The sequence below is a fragment of the Onychomys torridus genome, chromosome 13 (genome assembly GCF_903995425.1).
Source record: "Onychomys torridus chromosome 13, mOncTor1.1, whole genome shotgun sequence".
Taxonomy (NCBI): Eukaryota; Metazoa; Chordata; class Mammalia; order Rodentia; family Cricetidae; genus Onychomys; species Onychomys torridus.
This window is the reverse complement of record NC_050455.1, coordinates 54,167,774-54,188,102: the sequence shown is the minus strand read 5'-3', so window position 1 is coordinate 54,188,102 and position 20,329 is coordinate 54,167,774. Positions and strand designations below refer to the sequence as shown.

The window sequence follows — 20,329 nt, the reverse complement described above, 5'->3', positions numbered from 1 at the left end:
AAGCAGAGAGTAGAATCCTGAGAAGGCTGAGTCAGGAGACGCTGCCAGCCTCCGCAATGAGAAGCAAGATGTAAAAGATACCGGTAAGCCACAAGTCACATGGCAAGGTATAGATTTATAGAAATGGGTTAATTTAAGATATAAGAACTCAATAGCAAGAAGCCTGAGCCATTAGGCCAAACAGTTTAAATAATATATATGTGTCTGTGTGTTTATTTGGGTCTGAGTAGCTGCAGGCCCGGGCTGGACTGCAGATAACTCGTTACATAAGACAGTGGCAGGAGTCTCAGTACCTCCTTGGTATTTCAATGAGAGACTGCTTTCAGTACAGGGCTATTTAGAGTAGAAACCGCTAACTCCACCACAGACATCCCTGAGAAATGGAAAAGGGTGAAAAAAAGAATGATTTCCCTTTGCTTCTGTATTCTTTTATTTTTTTTCAAAGGTGTATGCACTGTTTTATATCTATTTATTCATCTGTCTATTTATGTGTATGCATATCTGCCATGTGAATGTATGTGTACCATGTGTGTACAGGTGCCTGAGAAAGCCAGAGGGCATGAGCTGCCTGACATGGGTGTTGGAAACCAAACCTGGGTCCTCTGCAAGAGCAGTGAGCTCTCTTAACCACTGAGCCATCTCTCCAGCTTCCACATTGTTTTTATAATTTACTGGATACTTTAAATAGCTGCACAAACCATCCCAAAATATATCACAAAAACAAAGCAGATTGCATCTCCTCCTCCTAAAAGGCTGTGGACTTCATTTGTTTATCAGATTATGCATGAATGAATAAAAAGTCACCCTCTTTGAAGAGCTTGTTTCCCTCAGACACATCACTCTGCAAACTCGGGAGCTCTATTTTTGAAACCAGTTACTAGGACTGTATCATACGGACTATGCCATGTCACCTCCTACAGGCCAGGCCCCAACACACTGCCCAGTGTCTAGAAGTGCTGCTGACCCCATGCTCTGTAGGAGCCACTACCTCCAGCAGCTCAGAGACTGAGCAGACTCCAATCAGAGGCCACAAAAGGAAGCCATCTTTACTGGTGAATCATTTATTTGGACAAGACAAAAACATCTCCACCTGGTTTCCCTTTATACAGAAAGTGGAACGTTGCAAATATATTAGCTTTTCTCTTTTTCAACAGAATTCATTTCAATCTGGTCCCAGGAACCACTTCTTGTGTTAGGATTCACGTTTTAGTAACACATATGCGCCCATCACAGCCAAAAGAGCATACTGTAAAGAAAGCACAATGGAAAATCATCGTGAGATCTACAAATAAACTGGGGCTTACGAATGTATTCAGATGAAGCCTGCTCAATGCTGGACTGAGGACAAACTCAAAGGATGACCTCTCTCCCACACGCCTTGTTCTCCAAATGAGCTGTTCAATGCACACTGAATGGATACCCAAAAATATACTGATGACTTGAGATCAAATACCTGACAAACACAGCTAATGCCTATCCTTTGTAGATTCCCTATTGTCTTTCAAGCAATTTTTTAAAATAGAAATGCCATTTCTGCTGAAGTTGGTTGATAAATATGACCAGGGTTTTGATGCTATTTCAGTTTAGGTTAAAAATTTTCCATAATAATCAACACTCCTATAAGCACCATTTTATAACATAGCTAATATAAAAGTAGCTGTTTTAAATAACTAATTTAAATGTTAATAATTTAGGTTATTATGTTAATTTGTAGGTAAATTACAAATGCTCCACAGAAAAAGCAATGGCAAAACATTTTATGATGACTTCCTATTTACAGCTGCACAGGTAAAAGCTCCAATATTTAAAAATTTAGTAAACACACATAAACACACACACACACACACACACACACACACACACACACACACATAAATTCCTACCTTGAATTTTGGATAGTCATTCATTATAATGGTGACCATACCAACATAAGGTAAGAACCTAAATTGTGGGAATGAAAAGCAAGAAATAAAAAAATTGGTTTACTACATGATGATACAGCATTTACTGCTCTACACATTGGCCTCAGGACACCAGTCTTCCCATGGCACACCACTGGCTAGCCTGTGAGGCCAGTGCCCACTCTTTCTCAAAGCTTGAGCAGCAAAGCGTATGCTCGCTAAAGGCTGGGAGGGTTTTAAGTGGTTTGAGCAGCAAGGCTCTTTGGCTGTTCTCAGTACCATTAAAATAATTAGTTGAACCACTTGTACAAGTAGAATAAGCAACTTCCATAAATCTAGCTGATTTTGATTTTAGGAAGAAAAGTATTTTCAGGTGGCCTATGTAAAAACAGCTACTTGAAAAGTTTCAAAATAAAAAGCAAAAGATTTATATGACCTGAAAAGAAACCAGCAACAAATAAAGCTAGAAAGCACACAGAAAACCATCCAGAGTTTAAATAATCATGATTTTCATGTCAGTGCTTTCCAAGTGTAGCCAATGAGTTTACTCAGACTCAGACTCAGACTGCTAATAAGAAGCAGGTGCCATGTCCACAGCACCTTCCAGTCAACACACAATGGTCTGCCTCTCTCCTGTCAGTGGCCTTCATGTGCATTAGAAATACAGGACTGGCTAGCAGGGAGCTGCCCTTGTCTCCCTGCAGACACCTGAGTAAGTGCAGCAGAGGAAAGTGGGGGAGGCTTGGCGAGAACCCTGCATCAGCACCTGATCAATAAAGATGACCCTTCCACACAGAAGCTGTCGTCCTGCCTTGTGTGACCAGTGAGATGGAGACAGCAAGTGGGCATTTCTAAGAGGGGTTTTCAACTCCATTGATTATTAATATGTATAACTGGGTCAGTAAGAGAGGGGAAGCATCTTCTTCACTAACTTTTTTTAAAATGAGATACATTCTGTACAGTGTAAATAATAATTAATTCTTAAAATGATCATGCATTAAAAATTTACCACAAACTTTCTAATTATGAGAAGCAAATAGGAAAACAGTCCAAACGTCTACCACAAAAAGTCTTTCTAGATGCTTGCATATGGAATTGTGGGTACCAAAAGAACAGCATTTGGCCACTTAAAAGGGTAAAGCTGTAGATTTGACACAAGAAGCTACTTCCACTTACTGTTGGACATAAAGGCTCAATCCTTCCTTAACTGGATTGTAATATGTGCTCACATCTATTAGTAGAGTGTCCAGAACAGTCACTGAAATGCTAATCAGAGGCCATCTCTTGGAGGATTTCTAGTCATTGGCATTTAAAATGCCCCCAAATAACTAATCTTTAGGTGAAGGTATGTTTTGGAATAGAATTAAATCCAGGACATAGGTAATATATTCCAATTCAGTTACAGTTTTGAGGTCCTTGGATAGCTTTAAGTTTTCTTCATTAACAAAATTATTTGTTTATATGCATGAGTGCTTTCCCTGTTTGTATGCCTGTACCAGTGTGTGCAGTGCCCCAGGAGGCCAGAAGAGGGCGTCAGATCCCCCAGACTGGAGCTGCTGTGGAAGTGCTGGGAATTGAACCTGGGTCCTCTGGAAGAGCAGCCAGTGTTCTAGACCGCTGAGCCACCTCTCCAGCCCTTGAACATGTTTTGTTGAAAGCAGGGTCTCACTGTATAGCCCAGGCTTGAGGTTTCTTTATTAGTCTTCCAAGCACACCTTAGACCTGCTTACAACACTGCGGATGTGTCACATTTGTGACAAATGGCTATTGTCTTATGAGCTCAGTCTCTTCATGTTTAAGTGTTTCCTGGTGTCTGAAGCTTCTGTGTAACAACAAGTTCATCCTCACCCTCGTGCTCTTCCCACCACGTCCTTCTTCTCCAGCCAGTTCTGGCCTTCTTTGTACAAGCCTCTGTCATCAACTTCATTATTATCCCCTTTAGTCAGAAATTTGATGTCTCCATTATCTCTGGAAAGCAAAATGACGTCCTCTCAGAAGTCATTCTCAGCACGGCATCATTAAAAACATATTAGTTTAACGCAGACATTACAGCCAGACAGCAGTATTTAGAAAGCAATTGAGGAAGACTTGACCTCTTGTTGGTCTAAGTTGATTGCTTACAGATAACCACCCAGCTGAAGCACAGATCTAATGATAATTTCATGGACTTACATTCCAAAACATTCAAGTAACCCTGACAACCAAAACACAGAGCAAATGCCAGGGCAATGGGAAGGCAACACCGGTACACAACATCACTTCTTACTCTGGCATTCTTACACTGGAACCAGGGCTGCTGGTACTTAACTTACTTGTAATCCAGAAACAAGAGCATCAGTATTATTATTAGTGGGCAAGATCATGGGACTAGGCCCTGTGGGTCCGCAGCACTCCAAAACGGGACTGGGAGGGATGTTCCCATACTCACCTCAGTTGTCCCTCTCAAGTCTGACTCTGCCAGACATCAGCTGAAGTTGACTTACTGACCTGCACTTGAACTGTCTCACCCCTTCTTATCCCTCACGGAAAAAACGTTAGGATGGATCTCACTCTTACTCAGTCCACGTATGAACTTGCCCGAACCACAGAGATCTGTGGGTAAGGTGATTTAAATGTGGCCGTGCTTTTTAACTGACCTTGAGCTTCCCAAATGGAGAACTATTAATGCTTTACTTCCTTCACCACTGAGCACAGTGGTGTAAATCCCATCTGCAGGGAAACAGTCACGAACGGCAGCAGACAGAGTCAGCAGAGAGGCGGGATTCATTAAGCGTTCTAAATGGGCGTGCACTGTAAACCTGGGTCCGGAAATACAAACCTGTAGCACTGTGTAGTTTATAAAGAGGGAGTCTTTCAAAAGACAAATGAAAATGGGCACTATTAGGATGAGGCAAGGGGCTCAGAGGCTGCAAGCATCTGAAACCGTGTCTAAAGGAACAAGCTGATTTGTAGTGATGGCTGTATAGATTCAAGAGGAAGAACATCTGTGGAAGTCGCAGCAAAAAGTCATCACTGCCCCAACTCTGAACACGGTTCCATCTTTAGAAATGATTTTCAAATGAGGTGGAAGCCCTGTCGCACCATCCCTGCTTCTTCTCAGGAAGTTAGCAAGTAGATGGCATGTAACCATTCAAACGACGCCTGCGTCTGAGCAGCCTGCACCGACTCTGGATTAGTCCAATGGTCAGTGCGATAAGGTGGGTACTTTAAGTGGCCCTGGAAGCAGAGAAGGGCATGCATACCCAACACTAGAAGTCACTCTAAGACCCGGTCTCTCATTATCCTGCTCATACCTCTCTCCCATGGCGGAAACTTCACCATCTTTTAAAACACAGACGTGTCTATATTTAACTTTATAAACCACGTACACAAAATGCCAATGTAAAACCTGCACAAAGGTAAAGGCGAACACCAAGTCTATAAAATGCAATCTCTCTCTCTCTCTCACACATGAAAGCTTTCTGTATCTGTACTAGAATTAAATGTCTTCATTTTCAAATCAGATGCTATTAAGATCTTGGGTCATCCATGCCCCCTAAGGAGAAGGTGAGGCTGGCTTGGGGTGGGGGGGCAGAACTAATGCAGGACATATTACGCCAAATTATGAGGTGCGCTGGGAAAGGAGGTTTTCACCCACCAAGGGCTGAAGTGACTGCTAATAATGCCACTTTGGCCACAGTGACACAGGGAAACAGCTAGCTTTACTACACGTCAGAAGAAACTTCTGGTGTCAAAGTAACCCATCTGGTCGGTGTGGTCTTCTTCGAGACTCCTTCAGACAACTAATATCACCCAGCCCTTACATTTGTGCGGCAGTCTGGGTTTGGTTTTTGGCTTTACGTGTTTTAGGAAACATTCTCTCACTTAGCTCTCGTAATTGCCCTAGGAGTTATTGTGGGTGAAATCCCACCCCTCCCGGTTTACAGAAAGAGTCAGGTCACTGGTGCAGTTTCCCAGTTAATAAATGGCAGAAGGAGAACAAATCTGGATCTTTCAATTTTTCTCACTAATCTTTAAAACCATCTACCGAAATGTACAATACCAAAATAAAAGCAAATAAAGCCTCTTTACTTTTCATGAACCTTGATTACTCTGTGAACTATCGGAATGTCTCTTCCTTCAACTTTAAAAACAACTATTTCACCAGCTCTGATGGGATCCTCCCGGAAGTTTGTGAGGAACAGCAGATCTCCCCTGTGAAAGGCCGGCTCCATACTGCCACTGGAAAGAAACATAAAGTCACCGTCAGGGTACCCAGTGTCCAAAGGATAGTAAAGGTAAACTCCCAGCCGTAGTTGAATCCATGTTCACAAAGGGTGCTGCTTGCCAAGCCTGGCAGGTTTCCTCCAGCTCAGATAGGGAAATGCTTTCTACTTAGGCTGGGTTCAGGCATGGAAAGTGGGCTCGCAGGTCCTTTGCTCAGCCTATCCCATTGTCTGTTTCTCACTCCTTGAACAAGCATGCTTTGGAGCTGAACCAAGAATAGTGTCGACTCTGAAGTAAAAGCTGCCTACTTATGGCCTTAAAAAAAGTCCCACCTCCACAAATACATTTCATTCGGAGCTGCACACTGTTAGTTCTGGTTAACGTCTAGGGCCGTCCCTTCATGTCATAGCACAGTCTCAGCACCCACAACACTGCAGAATCTTTCAGGGAATGAGAAACAAACAAACAAATAGACTTAGAGAGCAGGCCCTGTCCTAAAGCATGCTGAGAGCTGGAACAAAATCTGAACCCAGTTTGGCCTCTTGCAGCTTCAACCTCGGCCATGTGCTACAAAAGCCCAATGCTAACAAGTATTATTGGTGTGGAAGACTACATAATCTTCATGGTAATAGTTCAAATCTATACCAAAATCTCTGCTGTATTCAAAGAAAACTGCAATCTCCTGGGAACTGAAAGTTGAAATGTAATGCATAGGAAAAGAATAAGAGCTGTAAATATAACTTCATAGGAGCTGGGCAGCCAAGGATGAGCTAGCAGTGTCTGCTCATCAGGAAAGAGAAAGAAACAGGCTAATGGAAGCCCTGGGGCCTTTAAAGGAGAGTGTGGTTCATGAAGCTCGGCCTCCTTCCAACCACCCAGTACCGGTGCCCTACAAGCTTCCCAGCAGACAGAAGGCAGGGAAGAGATACAGTGCGGGGCCCAGTGTTCAAATGACACCAGCGCTGTGTGTATAGGATCAGACCTGGCACGCTAACCAGGAAAGCTGAGCGCGAAGGGGAAAGGGCGGACGGCAGAACTGACTGAGGAAGAGGAAGAGAACGGCCGGGTAAAACAAATTTGGCCCCAATATAGAATCTAACTGTGTCCTCCTCTTTAAAGGGGGCTGGGCTTCAGACTCTAGTCTTCTTTTATAGTACAACAGCCAAGATGCCTCATTTCTCCATCAGTGGCTTCATCTTTATTCCTTCAACAAATTTCCCAGAGCCACCAGCAGGGAGGCAGTGTTAGAAAAACGTTCTAGGTCGTGACAATGGATGGCACTGACCAAGACACCCCCTCCCAAAGCACCAGGGGTGAGAGAGGGCCCTGCAGTCCAGCAACTCTCCAAGTTAGTAACATCAACTGGCAGGTGTTCTCCCATGGCGAGGGACCCCCAGCAACACAGGGACTTTACCAGCTCATGACTTCACATCAGACTGCTTTAAAACTATAAAGGATGCTTAAAAAAAAAAAAAAAAAGTCCCTGTGTACTGCCCTTTCACAGGAATATCTGTGTGTGCATGTGTGATCGGGAGGAACCTGGTGATCTTTGATCCAGGGTTGCTCTACCAAAGATGATCTTGGAATACTTGAGACTTGACCTCAATGGGCCTCTTCATGAAAGGGCCATTTAGAGTCCTCCTCTCCTTCTTACCTCTGAACACTGAGCACACTGCTTCACACATGCCTCACACATGCTTGGCCTCTGAGCTCCATCCCTAGCCCCCTTCTCCTAAAAAGCTTTTCATTTCTGCTTTCTTCCCTTGCTTCCTTCCTCCTACTCCCTTGCTAAGGATAAAACTCAGGACCTTGAACGTGCTATGATTTGCTTTACCACTGAATGACATCCTAAGCCCTCTCAAAACAAAACAAAACCCTCCAAGCTTCATCCTTCATCCTTCGAATACCCTCTGACCGGAAGCATAACCCCCTAAGGCCATAAAGCGGAGCTACTCCAACTGAAGCAGAGCTATGGTGGCCGGAATGCGGGAGCCTGGTCCCCACAGGGCCCAGGGCACTCCTGAAACACTGTGTCAACACTGATAAGTCAAGGATCCCTCTGCTCCTCTGTGAGTGACACTTCCTCAGGCATTTACATTTATGAAAACTGCAAATCCACTCCTTGGCTAGTCACACAAAGGAGCCCTGGGAAGTATAAACACAGCTGCAGATCTATGGTCTGGCAGCAGAGCCCAGGGGAAGGAAAGGTACTGGTTTGGGAGCAAAAGCCCCATCGTGTGACCTTGGCTCCTGGACTGGTTAGCTATGACTCTGATCAAGTGACCACAATCAGCCCCCTTCTGCTGCCACACAACAAAGAGGCTCTATTGTTACCAACAGTGAGACTTAATGATGTCAGACACATGGACAAAGCGCCCTGATGCACCTGCTGGCTGCCAAACAGGGCCATTTGGTTTCAAATGGACTGACGGTTTCCCCTCAAATAACTTTATGGCCTCATGAAGTTGACAATGTTCACTCTTCTAAAGCAGATACATTTTCATAAGCATAGCAGTCTCCAGGAGATAGAGGCATTGGCATCTCCTGACACTTGCTGCAAACTGGAGGGATACACACTCGTTCTACTGGGCATTGCTTAATGTTTTAAACCAGTTAGGTGTAAAGGTCCGTTCGTACACCAGTAATGCATTATCCCACTTTGCTGAACTGGGATTCCAATATACTAAAAGCGCAGACATCAGCAAGCTTTAAAGCAGTATTATCAACCTGTGGGTCATAACCCTTTTGGGGACCAAACGACCCTTTCATGGGGTCGCCTAAGACCATCGCAAAACACAGATATTTACATTGTAATTCATAACAGTAGCAAAATAACAGTTATGAAGTAGCAACAAAAATATTATTCTCACCAGAACATGTGGAACTGTATTAAAGGGTTGCAGCATCAGGGAAGTTGAGAACCACTGCTCTAGAACATCATTTTTAAAAAAAATAACATTTTTCCGCCGGGTGGTGGTGGCGCACGCCTTTAATCCCAGCACTTGGGAGGCAGAGCCAGGAGGATCTCTGTGAGTTCGAGGCCAGCCTGGTCTACAGAGCAAGATCTAGGACAGGCACCAAAACAACACAGAGAAACCCTGACTCGAAAAAAACCCAATGCTGGGGGGGGGGGGGGTGGGTCAATAAATCCCAGAAAAAACAAACCACTCCCAATAGTCTTCGATAAAGAAGGTCAAGCAGTTTATCCGATTAAAGTCTGAACTCACAGCTGTCATACAAGGCGCCTGGCTCCTTGGTCTCAGGGAAGTGGTGTGATGGGATGAGGGCCAGGGTCAGGACCTACCTCAGCACCACCACGATGGGACTCTCGCTGCCCGTGAGAACAATTAAGCCTTTCCATATCATGAGCGCAGAAGACACGATCATGGCAAAGTTTAAAACCTGGTAGTAGAGCTGGAACGAAAAAGGCCAAACCCAAGTGAAAACACTGATGACAGAGTATTCAATATTCACACAACAGAGCCTGGAGGTACTTATAAAATGAACAAGGCACGGTTTTAGGGCAAGGAGTATTTCAGCTTCTAGTCACAGGACAAGTCTTCCAAACCTCACCTCACAGTCTGTGAGGAAAGGGGGGGAAACAGTTATCTGATCAGCTTGATCAGTCATGGACTCTGCCCAAGTGATTGCTACACACTCCTCAGCTGCAATAGCCCCATACAACAAGGGGGCTCTATTGCCACTGGCAGTGGGGCCTAATGACCTCAAACACACTGGACAGAGCATCTAAGCACCTGCTTGCTAGCTCCCAAATTCGAGCACTTGGCTTCAGATGACTGAAGATTTTCCCAAGGAGGCTAGTAATCGCTCTGGGGTTTCCCAGCACCTCAAACACTAAACATTTCTCCTAGCAGCATTCAACCCCTGGCAGCCTCCACTACAGCTCAGCACAGATGCAGCTCAGCCTCGGCTGCCACATCTAATGTAACTTCTCCTAAACTGCACCTTCAAAAGGACGCTGAACAGTACTATAGGGCTCAACCAGCAGGCCTCTGCTTCTGAAAAAAACAAGAACAACAACTTTCCTTTAAATGTTTGGAAACAAAACTTTAAAATACCTGTTTGTTTAAATGCTCCATAAATACTTTAAAAAGTGAACAGTAAATATTTGGTTAAGGACACAGGTCACTGAAGTCAACTCCTGCACCTGTGCTAAGGTACAGCCTCTTCGTTGCCACAGCTGCCTGCCATACCTGCCAACCCTGGAGACTGAAGGGCAAACCAACATCTGTACACATCCCAACCCCTTCCAACAGTAGCTGAACTGTCAGCTGAATGCCCTCCATACTTCATGAGGCTACATCAACTAAAGTTACCCTTCTTAACACTACGTAAGAGATAAGTTCCTCAGGCCCTGCCCATCCTGCGGCGCAAAAAGGCACCTGACTTTGGTACCTATCTGCCTCAATCTCCCTCCCCCAGGCCCTGGAAGTATCATGATTTGCAGAACCATGTGGATGCTGTTGTCTCAGCCCTGGACCCATCTCCAGCAACCTTCTTCCCTTCCCTTGGACCATCATCCACCCTGGAATGGAAATCACTTCAAGGTCGTATCTCTAATTCAGTGATCCCTCCTCTCTGGTCCTAAATTCTCTAGGTACCTGGACACGGACAGCTGAGAGCTGTTCTTTCAGGACTCTTCCCCTCACCTAAGTTTTCAATGCTTGGCACACAGCATGCGCACAGTGTGTCCATACCTTCCACAGGCCTGGGGCCTTTACTCCACATACTTCTGCTTATCTTTGCAGGGGTAAGATTTCAGCCTTCCATCTGGGTAGGACTGGGTATCTCACACATCTCAGTTTTAGGGAAAGGAGGGGATCTACTTCAGCCTGTCCTCTTTTCCTATTCCACTTCTAGAGACATCAGTTGCAAGCAATTGAGTCTGGAAGGATTCTGTGTCATAGGATAGCATCTTTCCTCTCAGCATTTTACTTTCCCAGACTACTTCAGTTACCATTTTTTCCTGTCTTCCAGTTCCTAGAACCTGGGTGATCTTGTTTCCTTGCCTGGACTCCCTATCTTGAAATAGTTGATGACTAAGCATCTCCTTTAGTGCGTTTCAAAAGAAGTGAAATTAGCTAAATTAAATCCTGTCTTGAAGCCGGGTGGTGCTGGCACACGCCTGTAACCCCAGCACTCAGGAGGCAGAGGCAGGTGGATCTCTGTGAGTTCAAGGCCAACCTGGTCTACAAAGTGAGTTCCAGGACAGGCTCCAAAGCTACAGAGAAACCCTGTCTCGAAAAAACCAAAAAAAAAAAAAAAAATGGGTTGGGGATTTAGCTCAGTGGTAGATTGCTTGCCTAGCAAGCGCAAGGCCCTGGGTTCGGTCCTCAGCTCAAAAAAAAAAAAAACAAAAAAAACTTAAGTACATATCAGCTTTGCACACTTTCTTTTGGAGTAAGTTTGAAACAGGAGCCAGATCATGTGACTCTGAACATCATTTCTATTGCAAATTTAACTTTAACTGAAACAATGTGGAGAAGTGGACTGGTTTTGGGTTCTGGTGTTCTAGCACAGTGGAGTGTACTGTGTATTTTAGAGATAATGACAAGATTTTTAGAGCTTTACCATAAATAAATGATAAATGTTTGAGGTGACAGATACACTAATCACTGTGGTTTAATCATCACACAATGTAAACATGACTGAAACTTCACACCATACCCCATAAAGTGACAAGTTAATAAATGTGAACTTTAAAAACACAGTTTAATATACAACAAAATATGTTTTAAGATGCACATGGCCTGCAGAAATGCAGCCAAGGCCGCTGAGGAAGGCCTAGCAGGGAAGTGCTGGGTGGCCTTCCAGGGCCCTGACTTCTAAGTGTGTACACACCATCCTTCACAGCAGTAGCTCTCAACACACACTGCAATCATCGCAGGCTGGAGAAAAGCATTTCTAAGAAGCTTCCAGATGACACTGAAGCTGCTAGCTTGAGACCACTGTGTTTTACTCCTGTTCTCAGCAACGTCTACACATTGGAATCACACGGGAAAGCTGTCCAACTGAATCCACAGTGGGAAACACCAGCTTCCATGTTTCCTGCACATCAGCTGAGAGATTTCGGGTGCGGGAGGATGAGTGGGAAGGGACTGGCCCACCATCCCACATCTTTCCCATCCAATGAGCTTCTGCCACTCCACCGTGACCTCTTCCTCCATACTAGGCTTCTTCCACTGTTGGCATGCCTTCTCCTTCCCAGGCCAAGGTCTGAAGGAGCCGCTGCTGCCCTAGCTAAAGACTCCATCCACTCTGCACTCTATCCTGCTGCCAGCTTCTCCTTCTCCACCTGAACCTTCAATGCCATCAGCACCAGCATGCTAACTGCCCCCAACGCCAAGGTTCCCAACTGTCTGAGTGACTGGGCATCTCTAAAGGTGACTCAAAGACTTCACATCAGAGCCTCTCTGAGAAGCAAAGTAGTTCCACGGCCGTATCTCTCACCGAGTCACTCACAGAGCCCCACTGGGTCACTGGAAGAGCATCCACGAGTCTTCTAATCCACTCCACATCCACATTTGTTTCAGTGTTCTCTGGCCACCTCTGTGCTCTGCAGACGCCCTTCAGTTGCAGCCCACTCTCTTAATACGGCCTCAGAGGCCCCTTCCCTGCCAGATCCCCACACTCCCCAGCTTTAGCTGGTGAAACTCACCATGCCAGCCACACTTGTGGGATCTAACAGTGCTTTAAACTGTACACATGCCTTTCTACTTCAAGCCCTTTACCCAGTGGTTTGCTCTGCCCAGAAAGCACCTTCCCTGGACTCTTGGCATATCCAAAGCTCACCCATTCTCAAGTCCCACTTTCAACATCAGTGCCCAAGGGAAGCCTTCCTCTATGTACTAGACCAGGAGTCAGCAAACTTTCCATTTCAAGGGCCAGATAGTAAATAGTTTAGGCTCGTAAGCCACATAATAACTATCAAAGCCACTTAGCTCTGCTATTGGATTTAGAACGTCGCCACAGACAATATCTAAAAGAATTCACACGGCTATGTGCCAATCAAACTGTATAAAAGCTGACAAGGCACTGGAGCTTGTCAGTCTTTGCCATAGGCTGGCCTCTTCTTCCTGTTTCCTGTTCTCACTGTAGCCTTACAGCACCCATCATCAGTTATACATATACTCACTTGTCTTTCACACTAGACTGTGAATTTCACAATGGCAGGGATCATTTCACACCTTGTTCAGAACTGTATTCTCAATATTCAACACAGGTCTGGAAATAGTCAGCATTCAACTTGCTAAACAATGACAAACACCTTTAATAAACACTGAATATAGACAAATCAGCTATAAGGAAACTATAATGCCAGCATGAGGTAAAACTTAAGGCTGTACTTTTCCAGTGAGGAAGTATAAGCAGCAAGTAAACACTTGAAAGGTTCGAATCCATAACCCTCCCTCCTTCCCTGCAAATATAAAGTTTCAGGTTTTTTAATGCTAACACCCAGGACTAGTAACAAAAGCTACATTGTGGGAGAATGCAAGTTAATGTAAGTACTCTCAACTAGCATTAATATCAAGAGATTACTATCAGCCTGGGATTCCTGCTTGTAAGGATTCCATCTAAAACAGATAAGAAATTAGGCTCCAAAGATACTTGTATCAGTCTTATTTCTAATAATGAGGGGAAAGTAGGAAATGGCAGGTTACCCCACTATTTCAAATAATGAGTAGACAACTTCAGTATCAAACACTAAGCAACTGCAATAAGACCTTGGGCAAACCATAAGCACAAGGAGGTGGTCTAAGGCCACTTAGGATAGTTACAAGTCACTGCTTTTCTGGGTGTGTGAGTACAGATGCTCATGTGTGTGGAAGCCAAAGATCAACCTCAGGTGTCTTTTCTCAGGATGCTATTTGTGGTGGTTTGAATGAAAATGGTCCCCATAAAGTCCCCCATAAAGGCACTATTAGGGGGTAAGGCCTTGTTGGAGGCAGTGTGCCACTGGGAGTGAGTTTTGAGGTTTCAAATGCTCAAGCCAGGCCCAGTGTCACTCTCTCTTCCTCCTGCCTGCTGATCCAGATGCAGGACTCTCGGCTACCTCTCCAGCACCATGCCTGCCTGTGTGACGCCATGCCTCCCACCACGAAACCTCTGAACTGTAAGCCAGCCCCAATTAAGTGCTTTCCTTTGTAAGAGTTGTTGCTGTGATGTCTCTTCACAGCAATAAAAACTCTAATTAAGACACCACCCACGTTAATTTTTGAGAAAGGTTTCTTGCTAGCCTTGAGTAGACTGGCAGGCCGGAGAGCTTCAGGGATCTGCCTGTCTCCACGTCTCCAGCCCTGAGATTACAGCATCCATCACTGGATCTTTTGCATAGGTTTCTGAGGTGGGGATGGGTCAAACTCAGTAAAGCAAGCACTTTCCAGATTGAGCCATTTCTTCAGCCCCAAGCATTGATTTTCTTCTTGTGCTGGCTAGTTTTATGTCAACCTGACACAGGCTAGAGCCATTAGGAAGGAGGTAACATCGATTGTGAAAATGCTTTCACCAGAATGGCCTGTGGGCAAGCCTGTGGTGAATTTTCCTCATTGATGATGGATGTGGGGGTGGGACCTGGCTCTCTGTGGGCAGTTGTACCCCTGGGCTGGTCATCCCAGATGTTAGAAGGCAGGCTGAGAAAGCCATGCCGCCATGGCTTCTGCTTCAGTTTCCGATTCCAAGTTTCTGTCCTGAATTCCTGCCCTGACTTCCCTAGGTGATGCACTACAAGTTGTAAGATGAACTGATGAACCCTTTCCTCCTCAAATTGATTCTGATTATAGTGTTGCATCATAGCAACAGACACCCTAAGTCACTTCTTCAAAATGTCTACAGTAAGCATGGACTGGTTCCAAAAATCTAATCTATGGCTATTAAAATCATCATTTTGAGGAATAATAAGACATGAAAATGTATTGAGATGATGTAACAAAAGGAAAGCAGTACTCAAGAGTGTCTCTTGACCACCTGGCGAAAAGAGGTGATTTGAAGTCATCGCAAAAGGTTCAACTCAAAGTAGGACAGAAAAGGAAATGTAAAAGTAACCTACGGTATCTTGGTGCTGTTACCACTCTAGTCAGCAGTGTGAACCTGGGAAAGCGGGGGCCTAAAAATGAGGCAGACTAAAGTATCATGCAATCACCAACTTTATTCAGAGCATCAGACAAAATTTATACTCTGAGGGTTAAGAAGAATCACATGAGTAAGGGGTTCAATCACAAGACAAGCCATACGTAGCAAAAACATGCTTTTCCATAGAGGCATATAAATAACAACAGCTGAAGTGAACTCACTCCTATCATTGACACCTAGGAGGAGCACAAAAACACATTCCAAGAACAACTCTGTGTTTTGAAAAAAAAAAAAAAAAAAGTCACAAGACTCTTGTTGGAGTTTTCTCACGGGCACTCAGAATCCCCACACAACCCCATTCTTGGACTGAGTTCCAACATGGTGCAATCAATATAAAAGTAGAAATAGAAATATAATTCAATACTAAAGCCATGAACCATTTTTAACCAATTGGCTATTGTGTCTATTTGCTCATTATGAAACTAGCACTATATTCCCAAGAGAGCAAAAAAGAGGTGTGCTAAGTGGACCCCCTTAAACCACAGCTTCTAAAAGAAGATGTTACTGGCTACAAATCTTCTCCAGCTGCTATGTTTGAGAACAGTGTGTGTACACAACGGCTGTTTCATTATGAACTACAGATCTGGTTGGGAAAGTCCCAAACCACAATTTTAAATAAGAACTGCCAATTTTTGATAGGTTTTCAGATCACCAGTCTCTATCTCAACAAAAAGCAAATTATTAGCTCTTAGCACTTACTTAATAAGAACTCTGAGTTAAGAACACGTTTTCCAGTATGATTCTCTGTGCTTAAAAACAGATCACTGTGAGGTAATAAAATTGATTCCTTACAACACTTCTTTTGAGAAAAGCTAAAGAGATAGCAAATACACAAAAACCTAACAATCGAACTCACTACAAAACCACGGGTCATACTTCAGACACCCTAACATTAAGGTATCCACAAATCTGAGCACAGGTTTGGCAACCAGGAATCTAAAACCTTAATTTTGACCAAACTACAGATCAGCTGAACCCATTCCAAATATACCTCATCACATTTGCATGATGCCGTGTGTTGCACCTCATTTTGGCTCACCAAATAAGGACCCCAACAGAGCCTTAACGCAAGCCCACACCCAAATCACTGGAATCAGCCACTTGCAAGGAGTTTTAAGCAAACATTTCAGGCCAGATATTCTGGCCACAGAGCAGCAAAAACACCAGTCACTGCATTACTTCCTCTCTTCCTCGCTGCAGATACAAAGAGCCCTTGTCTTGCATGTGGCTCTTATTTATTAAGTGGGGGCAGTAGAGAAAGGGGGTCCTGCTTCAAGGTCTGACAAGGTGTCAGAGGACCCTGTTATGAAGGGGGAAGAGTCAGAAGCAAGCCAAAGACAAGTTTCTTCCCCCCAACCATTAAAAGGAAGTACAGAAACTGAGCTTATGAATTTTTATTAGTAGACCGTCAAAACAAGCAACACAACAAGCTACTGACCCAAGAGATCTGACGGCCAAACCGAGTGAGGAACTGATACATTCATCTGAGGCCCCCTCTGATAGTCTGCAATGATAGCCGTTAGTAATCAGTACCAAAGATTTTAAAACTCCATCCAATCATCTAAATTTAAAATAAAGCAGTTCTTCCTATGACCAGTGTCCGCCCTTGGGGCATTAGTTATTGCTGTTCCAAGCTAGTGTGAGTCCCTACTAAAACTCCTCTGAGCCACACAGACCACAGAAGCTCATCAGCACAGCTAGACACAACCAGATCTTAATCACTTCAGAAAATCCAAGTCACCAAACAGTACCGTATGGTTGCATTTTTCCGAAATTCTTCAGAAAAAAATGGGGGGGGGGGGAGAAGAAGAGGAAAGAGGAGTGGGAGAGAAAGAGGAGAGAGGGGGGCTGAGGGAGGGGAAGGGAGATATGTGTCCCAAAATAGGTTGTACTCTCTCATTCTCATAGCTTCCATCTCTACGTAGTGCAACAGATAACTCTGAGGGCCATCCAAATCATGAAAACGCCGTAAGTTCCACCCTCTTCACCAGAGACCATACTTTTCTTACCACAGTGCGTCATCACTCAAGATATCGGGACACTACAGCACCTACCTACACTACAGACTACCCTAGCCTACTTTTCCGGGCTGATGGAGGAAAGAAATGATGGTGCAGAGTTAGAGATGTGGGGGGACGGGGGACGCAAAAAGAAACTTCGTCTCAGCGGGCTTCTTACACAGCAGTGAAAAATGAAGCCCAGCTATCCAAGGACGCCCCCCCCCCCCGCCCCCGCCCCATCCCCAACCCTATGGCCTTCTATACAGGATGGTGCTGCACGAAAGGATGGCATCAGAAAGTAAGAAGAAACTTCTGAAACCCTCCTTAGGGACGTTGATTCGGTCTTCAAGGACTGAGCACCACTCAGAAGGCAGAGGCACCACTGAGTCCCGACGCACGGCCCCCGGAACACCAACCCCTCCCCCAACTCGGAAGAAAGCCCTCTGGGAGGGATCCCTGACCAGCTCCCACGGTAGGAAAGTTCTCCCCTTCCCCTCTGCCTGCCTCTGGGCCACTTGCACCGGCGGCGGCGCGCAGCCAGGCCTCCGGGGCGCCACAGGGAAGGCTGCTCCCTCCTCTCCGAGTGGCCCTCCAAACGCGCAGACAGCGGTCACTTGCGCTCCGTCATCTCTCTTCACTTCCGCAAGCGCGTGTGACATCCACTGCGCTCCCCTCCCCGCACCCCCTCCCCAATTTGCTCTCGTCCACGCAGGAATGCAAACACTTGCCCACACGTGGGTCTGGGAAGATCTGGACCCAGGGCCTCCGGAAGCCAGGGAGCTCCGGTCACACGGAGCTGCCCTTGCCGGTGCGAGCCTCACCGGGGAAACCCCAACTCCTGCAGCCGCCAGCGGGTCCCGGTGCACCGGGCGCGCCCCCCACCCGAGCCTCCGATACCTGTCGTTTGTTCATCTTCCTCAAGTCTCCAAAGATGTCCAGGCTGGACGTGGGGAGATGTGTCCCCACGGCGCCCGCGCGTACCATGGTGGGGTCTCTGGGGGCCCGGGCGGCCCGCCGGCTCCTTCTGTCACACACAGCTGCGGAGCACCGGCAGGCCCCGCCCACCAGCCCGCATCCTGGGTGCCACGTGACCAGAGTCTCTCGCGGGCTTCTGGGAATCGTAGTCTCGTGAGGCTCAGCTCACCCATAGGCCCTGGTGGAACTGGGAGAAGGAGAACTACAAGTTCCAGAGTGCTATGGGCGGAGAGCCTCGGCCAGTGAAGACCCAGGGCTCCTGGGGAGCGTGGCGAACGGGCTCTGAAGCTTCAGCCGACCCTTCTAGGAGATTGTGGGGTAGGCGGTGAGCCGCTTGTCTAGGTGGAAACTCGGAGAAGTGACTGCTCGAAAAGAGCGGAACTCCAAGACTCTGGTCAGGCGCCAGCCGGACACCTATAGCTCCCTCGCTTTCACCTAGCCGTGTATCTTGGCCATTGGATGACTGCCGCTAGGAAAGGCGGAGCTTCTGCCCTGCGGGCGGGCAGTGAAAAATAGGGGCGGGGCCTCAAGATGGGCACGTCGGGTGGGCGGGGCCTGGGGAGGCGGGAGTTTTGAAGCTGTGGGGTACCGCGCCGTGAAAAAAATAGCTGGATTCTATTGCAAAGCAGCAATCTGTGAACCGTGGTGACTATAGATGTTATCAAAGCGGACATTCACTGGATGAATAAGTAACCATCTCATTTTATACTTTAGGAAGTACAGTCCCAGAAAGGGTCTACGCCATAGCCACACAGTAAAATGGTAGAGTGTGGAATAGGCCTCAAGTCCCAAGCCCAGAATTTCCACAGTTCTGGTCCTAGGTTATCTTTGATTCGCTCACTCACTTTATCCTTTGTTTTATGCATTTATTCGCAAATTTTTACCAAGCAGCTACAATGCACTTGATGGTGTCCTAGGTACCTTAGAAACATCAATTTAAAAAGAAAAAAACAAGCAAAGATTCTTGTCCTATTAAAACTTAGGTTCTACCAGGGGTAGACATAGCTAAACTACATGGTATCTGCATTTCAATCTCAGGATGCAATACATACAACATCGTTGCTGGCAGATAGGCCAGCTGTGTGAAAACTAGCTGGCACAGCATGAAGGCAGGCTTTTTGGACATTAGGGGAAAATGTATAGCTACATTCATTTTGAGAAGCAGCTTCTATTGCCACTGACCCTTAAGAGAGCCTGCCAGTCTGCAGTTAAAGTGGCCTCAGAGTGGGCACAGAACACACCCAGACACCAAATTCTCAGCATAAAGGAGATTTATTACCCTGCAGGGACATGCAGTGGCATGGAGGGGTGGGTCGTGGAGAGATGCCTCTGGATCAGACAAAGACAGCAGCAGGTGTGTTTGCAGGAATGGTTTTTAGGGAGAAAGGGGGGAAGTTTGTGTTAGGATGAGTTGGTAAGTCCTGATTGGCTACATGTTAGCCAGTGTAGCCAAATAATGAATTTGGATTGCTGAACCTTGATGTTTTGATAGCTGGACCTTGGAGTTCAGTCTCAGGAATGAGACAGTGGCCAAATAAGGGCATGGACCTCGGGGCCTAGCTGTAGGAGTGTAATCTAATGGTTTAGCAGGGAGAGGGAAGAAGCGAGGTCAAGGCCTGCTAGCGCCATGTTTGCCACGCTTGGGCCTGTTAGAGCCCTTCCCACAGTAGGACCTCAGATCACCGTGTAGCCCAGGCTTCCTGTCTAGCACTGTTCAGTGTCCCGTGTGGTCATTAGATTGGATGGACACAGCAGCTCATTGTCCTGGAGTAGAAATGCTATATGAGAAACCACTCTCAGGCAGGTCCAGAGGGAGCGGGTGACTCTGGCTCCTTTAATGAGTTGCTTCTTTTCCTTCAATCCATGCCTTCATTTCCCTCCGAGGATTATTCCATGTGCACCTCTGAAAGAAAACACTCAGCCTAGATCCTACACTAGATCGTAGCACTCCCTGAAAAGAGACAGCTGGTCAACACAAAGCCCCTTGTAGACACCCGAGAGGAAAACCTTCCCATTGAGCAGAGCTGTGAGTAGTTCACTATACAGAGGGAATGCCAGAAACATGAGGCTACCATTATCTGTAAAGTGACTAATGAG

General features: G+C 45.9%; 1 protein-coding gene across 1 annotated transcript; it reads right to left on the bottom strand.

Moving 5' to 3' along the window:
- Nucleotides 1-1,041: 1,041 nt before the first annotated feature.
- On the bottom strand, nt 1,042-18,348 carry Sec11c (SEC11 homolog C, signal peptidase complex subunit). Its single transcript, XM_036205021.1, has 6 exons — nt 18,155-18,348; nt 9,412-9,521; nt 5,973-6,122; nt 3,750-3,869; nt 1,884-1,941; nt 1,042-1,246 (listed from the first exon to the last, which is right to left on the bottom strand). The coding sequence occupies exons 1-6, from the start codon at nt 18,239-18,241 to the stop codon at nt 1,193-1,195; spliced, it is 579 nt and encodes a 192-aa protein (XP_036060914.1). The 5' UTR covers nt 18,242-18,348; the 3' UTR covers nt 1,042-1,192.
- Between the last annotated feature and the right edge of the window lie 1,981 nt (nt 18,349-20,329).